Here is a 10150-nt window from a genome sequence, read left to right as displayed (position 1 = left end):
GTGAAACCATGTTTGTGTGGATGCGTGGGAAACAAATAAAATGTGAACGTTTGCAGCGCTACGAGTGGTCAAACCTCCATGGGGACCTTTATGTGTCCCCTAAGATGCATTAAAGCTGACGCCAAATAGTCAGACGTGAATGTAACTGATGGGAGAAAGCTGCATGATGCCGAACATGTTGGATGATTGATGAGACTTCTCCTGCATGGTAACATAAACTCCATTCTCAAGATCAAGATCAAGATCAAGATCAAGATCAAGATGTTTTATTTGTCACATACACACACTCTCTTTACGTGTCTCCTCATGTCAGTCTCTTCAGTAGTACTGGCACTCCTCGATGGCTGTCCTCCGATACAGCGTGCACTGTAGTTAGCTTAAGGCTCGATTGTGTGTCCAAGAAAGTCAACGGTATTTCCACTCTCCTCCTTCTTCTTCTTTTCTTTTCTTTTCTTTTTTAAGAGCGGCAGATAAAAGGCAGGATGATTCCTCACCGGGTCGTTCTCCACCCTGTCTCTTTCAACACCTGTTCAGACCCCCTGTGCACATACACAGCTCTTTGGCAATCCATAGGTTGCAATAAAAACAATCACTGACATTTTGTTCACACAGTGTCTGTCCATCATTTGGGCATCATACAGTCTGAAAAGCAAAAAAAATAAATATATATATATATATATATACCAAAGACAAACCCTATAATACTGAATCTAAAGCACGACTCCATAACAGCATGTTAGATTTAGATAAATCTCTGATTTTCTGTCTTCCATTTACTTTATCTTTCCTCTACTCTTTGAAAAGACTGATCATCTATAGTGGAGCATGTGTGAAAATAGAAAAGGGCTGAAGTAACAATTAAGACCATGAAGTCCAACACAATGCTAAAGAAAGTCTAAAAATGGCGTAAGAGCTCTACAGGGCAGCTACGAACGGAAGCTGGCACTTCTTTACCTTTTTTTCCCAGACACGAGTCTAAAACATAACAAAAACAGTCACCATTACTCTTCTATGCCACTGGTTTCACAAAGCGCAGACCAAGGGCAGACAAAAGGAGCGAGCGAGCGCCATGTGGCGGGCTAATGGACGTTTGAAAGTCGCAGAACTCATATCTAAAACATTTTAAAAAACATTTTCAAAAACAAAAACAAAATGTCCTTTTTCATCCTCTTTTTCTTTTCTTCACCTTTTAGAAATCTAGATTCATTAGAGTAGTGTGGTGGGATATCATTTACACTTCTTTAGGGGGATAGGCATTCACTTGATATGTGTTGATTTCAGTCAAAAGTACCCACATTAAATGGTCCACTGGTGCTGAAAGTCTTCACCAATAGCCAGAAGCTGGACTTTGACTTATTTCAGCATGCCGTCGCTATTGGCCACATTCAAATTCAAGCCGATGAGGACAAATTGACAATGCCCTTCTGCAAAGTTAATGAAATTCTCTTCTTCATTAAGAATTCCACGACCAACATTTTAACCACACACCCCAGACTGTGATGTTATCTGTGGTCCAAATGTCCAGATTGTCACGGGTGCTGTCGTCTTTTCTCCATTCCAGTGGCTGGCGGGTTATATGCTATGGTAGATCTGTTATTCAGAATCATTTATTCATTCCTTCATTCATTCACAGGCTTTTAAAATCGAGCACGCTCTCTCCTGCAGGCGGAGGAGATGTGGTAATGTGGGAAGGGGGTGACTGGGGTCAGGTATTCCCCCAGTTTAGGCCTCATAGCATGTGGGGGAGATCAATTTCACAAGTTCCCACTAGCACACCAATAGGGTAAACTCTGGGTTGAATGTTACCCCCATTCGACATCAGAGCAGGATATTATGTCGGGGGCACTGGGGATTGAAATGACAGATAGCGCTTCCTTTTTTTGTTTTCTTTGTCCAAAGCGAGAACAGAACAAAATTACTTCTGCAGGGAGATCACAGGACTAGTCTTCCCCCCCCTCCACCGCCATCATTCTCTAGAACTCTCCCCCTCGGCTTCATGCCTCTGAGCAGCACCTCTGGTGGTTTATCTTCACTTTGTGCTTAATCCCGTCGTACAGCTCAAAGTTGTAGTTCTCCAGCGTTGTGGAGGAGCGCGAGGAAAGCCCGCTGTAGGAGCACGTGCAGTAGAGGAGCAGTCCGGCGCAAACGGCGCCCATCAGCACGCCAAGCGAGCTCATCACGATGATGGTGAGGAGGATGGGGTCCAGCGTGTAGAGCCAGGCGTTGTCTTTCTCTGACACCAGGGTCACGGAGGAGGGGTCCATATCAGAGGAGGAGGGGGTCGAGAAGGAGGACGGCCAACCTGGGAAGACATAGTCTGGAGACAGCACAGGCAACTTTAGAAAAATACAATTCAATATCAATTTAATATTCATAAATCAATTCTGTGGTTTCCATTGACTTCTGTATCAGAATCAGGTGGAAGGCTTTTAAAACGGACTCCAACAAGATCTGAATACTTATTGTTGTTTGTGGCTACAGTTCAAATTATTACAATTACAACCGCAAGGTCAGAAAGAATGAATAAATTAGCACCTACTAAATAAAGGGTCCATTCTGGCTGGGTCAGGTAAAGATTTAGGGATTTAGGGTTCCTTATATCAAGAAATCTTATTTCTTACCAGCAATTCAATTCTTAAGTCAAGACTACTCTGGTGTTATGACATGACGTATGACATCGCCACTATGTACAACAAGTACGAGATAATGGTAAATGTTAAAATGTAATGTAATGGTAGCACAAGCTGAGAACAGTCAGTCAGAAGTCACTCGGTAATGTCAATTATATCCATAACTATATCTATCTTAACTTGGCTAACATCAGCCACAATACGCTCCTGCTTATTGCACACGGAGTCAGGCTGTGGCAGCGTGAGACGAGTGAACTGAGCGATTTACTGCTTATAGATTAAATGTTTAACTCGTGAGAGAAGGATTGTGATATTTCTTCTTTCAACAGTCACATAATCTCCCTTTAGGGATTCAACTATACGATATAATGGCTGATTAATTCAAGAACAGCTAATTCTGTTACCTCCCTTGTTATTATTGACTTCATGAGTTTGGTAACATCATGAAATTAATTACTTTTAAGGTGCTCCAATGAGGCTCCGATGTGTCTTGAAGTGTGCCCATCTAGCTGGCATACGCAATCAGGCTAATCCACTTAATGAATGTGTACACATGAACAAGCCAATCCACAATTAGGTACTGCATTTAGAGTGTTTTATGGCAGAGCACAGACACACACACACAGACACACACACAGACGCACAAAGGTAAGCAATAAACAGACAGTACACAGACTTGTTTAGTGCGGTAAAGGCTGAGTACTCTTCTTGTATCTGTCAAGGGGCTGGTAAAAACATGGGATAATAACATATGCATGTGGGCACACACACAAACACACACACACACACACACACGTGAAAGCGCGGGCAGGTAGTACACCGTTATTGTTACAGACAGAACTCTCACACACACACGCACACACACACTATTGTATTCTCCCTCACACTATTACTGCCTATGCACACTGCCATGCACACACACACACACAGACACACACACTCACACACTAGAGGTTGTCTGTCACTGTTGCCAGAGGCTTTTTTCGTGTGGTATCGCATGTACAAACGAAGAGCCATGGGCATGCCTCGGCTTCAGGAGCTATTTCCCTGTTATTTGGGTGAGACTTGTAAAACAGCCGGTACAGCCTCGGGCTGAGACGAGAGCGAGAGAAGGGGACTTCAAACCTCACCTCCATTGATGGGGGGCTTGTGGTTGTAAACAGGATTGTTTCCAAAATCCATCGGCCTGGGATCTGTTAAAAAGATGAGAACAGAGCAGCATTAATCTCGATCATCCAGTCAAGCCACTCAAGAGTCCACAACATGTTGTGATAGCATCACTCCAGCTCTTATGTCGTCGCCACACAAGCTACATTTGTAGATGGAAATCAAACTACACAAACAGCTGATGGAGTTCAAAGTGTGAGTGATCTTGTTCAGACTGTGTGAAGATATCAGGCGAGAGGTCGCCTACAGTTTGAACCGTTTTATTTAAAGAGAGAGAGACGGTGAAAAACAAACAGATAGCCACGACTGTTTTCGTAGAAAAATACCACTTTTATTACCTTCACATTCCCCACAATATATTTTCTTTTTATTACAAGACCATGAAATTCAACAAGCTAAAATACCACATTCTATTTCTGAGGCAGGCCGAAGTGCAAGGCTTTAAAGGGTCTGAAAGCTCAACTTCAATTCACTTTATATTCAAGGGAAATTATATTACAATTCTCAGAAAAAAAGAGCAATATCTGAGCAGCTGATAATCATTTATTGCTGTGGCAAAGCAACCAAAAATGTATTATGTAGTGAAACTGTTATGGATATTTAAAGGACATGAGGTGAAAAAACTAATTTAGTTGAGATGAAAAAAAGATACTGAGCCTCATTTCCTTGGTTAGATAAGGTCATTTGTTTTCTATGAGACAATTTTACCATCCAGACTTTATCTTCGATAAACAGCATCTACGAACTTCCAATACTCTTCAGTCTGTCTATGAAATATATAAATAAGAGATTAATACTTTTAAATGAAACCTGCTCTCTGGGAAATGAAGATAGTTGCTCATGTATTAAATATGAGGTATTTTCCTTGAAATTAAAGAAGTGAATAAATCAAATCTTTAATTGTTTAAAATTGACCCAAAGTTGGCTTCCAAACCCAACTAGAGAACAAACAAAAGAAATTAAAGCAACCAATAAACCCAATGCTGAATGGAGTGTATTCATTCTCCAATGTTGATGGTTGTTGGGAATATGCTTATTGAATTATTTGATTACGGGACTGAGTATGTGTGCCTCTGTTTTGTGTACGTTTCTCTGGAGTTCAATATTTAATTTGCTTTCAGTGCACAACAGTGAAATCCAGCGCAAGTCAAACAATCATGAAGTTGAGGTCTTTGTTTCATAGAGGCAAAGGAGGCACAGGAGTAAATACATTAATGAGGTGGCAGAAGCCAGCGATGCACTTTGTAAAGAGTGACCTCTTCAAAGCGTCTAAACTAGACACAATGAATTAAAACCAGCTCAAGTTCATCCCTCTCTGAGCCCGTCTGTGCTGCATCCAACAGATTTACACACAGAAAAATCTTTCTGATCATTAAAAATAAAATAAAAAATAAATCAATTATTTGAACAAGAAATCAAAGAACAATAACTTAATGGATTCATTTGATTAAAACTGACTTCATCAAGGTCGGTTTACAAACATGCAGATTACAATCACATCTTCAAATGTTTGTCTGAACCACCCAACTAAATACAATAATGCTGTCATGTTGTTCTTAAAAAAAGAAGAGGAAATGCTGTTCAACCTTAAACTCCTGCTCAACTGAATATGGCTGATCCCAGTAGTCCCACTGTATCGTATACTATCTTTCGGAGCACATGGAGCATCTGATAAATGTGTACGTTCTCAAAACGGACCCTCAGGTCTCCAACGTATCCTTTCCCACAGTCGACTGACGGGCCTTGATGAAACATTAAATCAACGGAAGGAAAGCAAAAAAAAAAGCAGGATGAAGAACAGGGAGATGCTCGGACACTCTCTGGACTATTGAACACTTTCTAATGATCCTGGCTTTAAGCCCGACGACCAGGATCCTGAGAAGAATCGCCACGCGGATCTGAAGGGAGATTAAAACTCCCTGTAGCCTCATTTTATCTCCACTCTCCAATTAGCAAAGAGAAAAATAAAAAAAGAGGGCTTTTATTTTTTATTTTATTCAGGAAAAGTCATGGATGGTTCTTTGGCACCGTACACTGTTCCAGTGGGGCCCGAGGACCTGTTAGAGTGCTTTCACTCTTAATATTTCTCCGGGAGCAGAAAAGGGAAGGCAGAAAGAAAGAAGAAGAAAAAAAGGCCTGAGGGCTAGAAATGCTTACCTCAGGGTTTTATGAATGCAATAAGCTCCATTAACTAATTAGATATATTAAAGGGCTTCAAAGTAGTCTGTGATGGAGAAGGGAGAGGGAGGTGCAGGGAGGTTGATTTGAAAGCGCTGCGTGAAGAGACGCCAGCTCATTTTCCAAATCTTGCAAAAAGTTTGATAGAGAAAGAAAGAGAGAGAGAGAGAGAAAGAGAGAGAGAGAGAGAATGAAAGCGAAAAGTGCACAAGTAGCACAACATAAATACAGTCATTTATCATTTCTCCGTTTGAATTTCGTAAATACATTGTTTGGCTTACAGCACACGGCCGCTACAGTGAGTCATATAGTGTGTAAATCATACATAAGCTGATTGAAATGGAAGGGCGAAGGCATGGATATGCAAGCACAATTTAACGAAAATACTTGTTGACTCGAGCACAAAACCACATTTTTACAAGAAATTTGATGAAACAAGTCGATACGGAGCACTGCAGGTTTGTGTGTTTGTTAGACTGTGTGCATGCAGTGAGTTTATTATGTGTGTGTCGCCATCTCACTGTCCATTCTGCCAAAATACTTCTTTCATCCTCTTTTGTGTTTGAAACAACCTGCCCTCCTCCTTCAAGTCTTTCCCTCCTTCAATCCAAACTGCCTCCCCGTCAGCCTTTCTCTCGGAGCAAAAAGAAAATCTATCTTTAGAAAGTATAGTTTGCAGGTTTTTCTTTTTCTACTTCTTTCATCTTCCTCCATCTCTAGGCGCATTCTTTGGAGGGAAAAGGGGGTTCGCTTAATGGGCCCTGCTCCTCTGAGAGATTTTGCTCTCCTCCTTTTCTGCCTCTCATTTTCTCTCCTGTGTTTTTTTTTTCTGGAAGGATTTTCAATGAAGGGAAGGAGAAGAATAGGAACAAGCAGGGTTTTGATAACAACAAGTCTGGGGGATTTGAGCATGAACAAAATGGTGCAGGGGGTAGCGCACAACGTAAGATGGTGAGCGGTGGAGGCAGTTTTACAGGCCTGGATCAGACTAGAAGCTTTTCAAACTAAAACCAGGCAAATTAAATATGTTTTAAAAAAGCAGTATCTGAATAATTTTCATGCAACATATTGATTTGCTTCCATTTTGAGCCCGTGTGAGATTTAAGCTTGAAGCCGGACACTTTAAATGAGGGACACACATTTTCTATTGCAATATGGCTTCAACCTAAGTAAAGCTGTTAAGATCATCTCAGTGAACCAATCAATACAACTGTTGCTTTAAAACAAAAGTCAGCAGGTGGAAAAAATAAACATTGTATACCCATTATACATCTGAAGCACATGAAGGCATCCTGTAACATGTGATTGCAAAGAAAGAAGTTCTATTTAATTCACAACCAGTACATTACTCAACGTATTGTTTCTACTAAGATTCACAGTAGATGTAAGAAATTATCACAAATCATCAAATACTTCAATAAATCATCATCAAGAAACAGAAAAGTGCTGATGTTACTCCCAACATCGCAAAACATCGTAATCGCGTCGTAAACTCATCTGTGCCGAAAACACAAGTAAGGTGAGATCAAGAAATATGTGTGAGGGGTGTGACGGTAGTGCTGTACCGGAATCAGTCCTATTCGACATTTCATAGGAAATTAAGTGATAGAAATAAATGACCAGTGATCCCAGATCAGTGGGTTTTCTAAAAGCCTTCATAAGAAAATAAGAAACTCTTTCTTACTGCACTCATTTGGTCTCACCTGTTGAATAGAGGCCAAAGTGAGCAGCCGAGTGGACCACATTGTCAGGTCACCAGGATAATATGCAAAACATTCAGATTTTTCACAAATTGTTGATTTTGTCATGGGATGAAACACAAAAAGACTTGAACTTGCACAGACATGAAATTAAAGAAGAACAACACAATGCATCTTCAGAGACTCAACACATGATCTTTGATTTGTTTCATTCATCCCGTCTGTGTGCGGCACATACAAACAACGCCGTTTCATTTGAACATTAACAGACAGGCATTGGACTATTTATAATATCAAGGCAAAACTGTATAGAGTCCATTCATACTCCGACGTGACACTGAGGCGCCACCTCGTTGTGGAGGCGAAGAGGTACAGAATTTTAAAGCACATTTTGAGAAAGGCATATCAGGATGTGATGAAGAATGCACTCTGAAAAGCAGCTGAAGAGTTTTGAAGTGTCCGTGCATATGTGTATGAGACTTTTGAGCCAGTGTTTGTTTCTAGGTTTGCAGGATGCGATGTAAGCCGTCTCATCCTATGCCCCCTCCCCCCCCCCCCCTTGTGTAAACCAGACAGAGAACAGCACAACACAGATTCCCCGTTTTACAGACCAAAGGAGCCACCCACAGTCGATGTGCAGCCGTCTATCGGTCACGGCTGGATAGGCAGCACTAATTCTCCCCGTACCTCTTCCGCCTCTGTTCTTAATCTGTCTCCGTCACTCTCAAAGGCTAGCGGACAAATAAATAGCAGCTTCATTCAGACCCAGAGAAATAGACTTCTTTCTTTATGCAGCACACATTGCGACCTCTATCTCCCTGTACCTGTGTGTAAATCCCCTCTCTGTCGGACAGAGTATTCGGAGGCCGGCAGTGTCCACGCTGCTGCAGTTCGGAGCGCGGCAGACAGACGTGTCCTGCTCTGACATGTGTAGAAGAAGAAAACACGCTGTTTCAACAATGACATGTGCACTGCGTGTACATATGCTATGTCCACAGTACGTGAGGCAGTCTTCATGTCCAGGCTCCCAAGTTGGGGTGCAGCTGCAGAAGCCATTAGGCTGCTAAGTACATCAAAAAAGTGGCAATCTAATGTTGTTATCAGGCCCTCATCAGCCATCAGAATTGGCAATTAAAGGTTTTTCATCTTCTCTCCCCAGCGATGGTAACGTTTTCACAAGTACAGTCTGCCAGAGGCAGCCCGCAAGGAAGTTGAGCAAAGGTGCATGCTGATCACTTTATAGATCAGTCATCAGCAACAGGAGTGGCAGTGTCTCTTCTATGTAGATTCTCATCATGCTGTTGATCACGTATTTCAGGGACTTTTGACACCCTTTAAGCGCTTCAATTGGACAAAGCATTCTAATAAAATGATATCATTCACAAGTCCAGCTGTTTTCAACACCGGGAATCATAGCTGTCGTCCTTCTCCAGTCTGATGGTGAGCATGGGGTCAACATTCGGCCCAGTACCTGGGTACAGGTGGCTTTGGTTCGGGCTCTGGATCAGATTATAGCTGAGGTTTTGGTTCTGGTAGCAGTTTTGGTGACTTGGCTGATTCGGATGCTGGCTGTTGTGGTACGCCACTGAATGATGATGACTAGCGCTGGTCTTGTTGGGCGCCCAGTGGTACCGATGGCAGCACAGTGTCACCACCACGGTTACAGTGACCAGCAGCAAGAGGGCAGCACCTCCCGCCAACACATAGTACCAGTAGGCAGGAACAGGCTGCACCGCCACTGTGTCTACTGTGGGCTCCATCCCAGACATGGCACCCCCTGGAGGGCAGGAGGACACATTACTGGTTGGCACTATGGACGAGCGAGGCAGGCATGCAGACCCTATTGGAGAGTCGAAAAAGCTGTCTAATTGACTGCTCGCTAAACCCCCCCTCCAGAAAGCAATTATCAAATCATAGCTTAGCAACAACTGGGCATCTGTCAAGCTTTACATTTCTGCACATGCTGAATCAGGTGTGTTATATCGTAGCCCTTCCAAAACCCACGAGTGATCCTATAAGGAGGTGTTTATCGTAAGATGCAATCGATAGCTTTTCTCGCGAACTAGCTTACTACTTACAGGAGCAACAAACATTGCTCTCAAGGCTTACAGGCACATCATTACCCAGCATTACAATTACACTACTAGCTTAGTTAGTGGGGTTTCAAACATACTGTGTACGCTATGTTAGAATGTCTGACTTTACATTTTGCTCATTGTAATACGAGGATGGACGACAACCTGGACTGGCTAACTAGCGATAGCTGATACAATCTGCCACCTCAGCGGTAGCCTGCTTTTGCCTTTGTCTAAAATCAAGAATCTATTGTTTCAAAAAATAGTGTTACATTTGACGTGGTTTCCTACAAATGTCCTACATGTTGAGAGAGAATGTAATGCTTGACAGGCCTCACAGTAATTAAGGGGGTGGGATTTAGTTAATTGTCAAATACTGCAGCAGTGAGCAGCAATTCTG

At 42.2% G+C, this 10150-nt stretch overlaps 1 protein-coding gene across 4 annotated transcripts in view; it reads right to left on the bottom strand.

Annotated features, from left to right (window-relative positions):
• Positions 1 to 292: 292 nt before the first annotated feature.
• Positions 293 to 10150, bottom strand: part of LOC130208722 (neuropilin-2-like) — an 88005-nt gene continuing 78147 nt past the window's right edge. For 2 of the 4 annotated variants that reach the window (XM_056438007.1, XM_056438023.1), the window contains 2 exons: positions 3761 to 3823; positions 293 to 2317 (listed from right to left, as the gene is read on the bottom strand). In XM_056438007.1, coding sequence (XP_056293982.1) covers positions 1995 to 2317; positions 3761 to 3823 — 386 coding nt within the window. In that variant the 3' untranslated portion in view covers positions 293 to 1994. Of the gene's footprint in view, positions 2318 to 3760; positions 3824 to 4104; positions 9453 to 10150 lie in introns of those variants that run through there. The other 2 variants (XM_056438016.1, XM_056438031.1) reach the window with 1 other exon arrangement.

This window comes from Pseudoliparis swirei, chromosome 2 (assembly GCF_029220125.1).
Source record: "Pseudoliparis swirei isolate HS2019 ecotype Mariana Trench chromosome 2, NWPU_hadal_v1, whole genome shotgun sequence".
NCBI classification, from domain to species: domain Eukaryota; kingdom Metazoa; phylum Chordata; class Actinopteri; order Perciformes; family Liparidae; genus Pseudoliparis; species Pseudoliparis swirei.
Note: the sequence above shows the minus strand (reverse complement) of the source record. Positions and strands in the feature narration are given on the sequence as shown.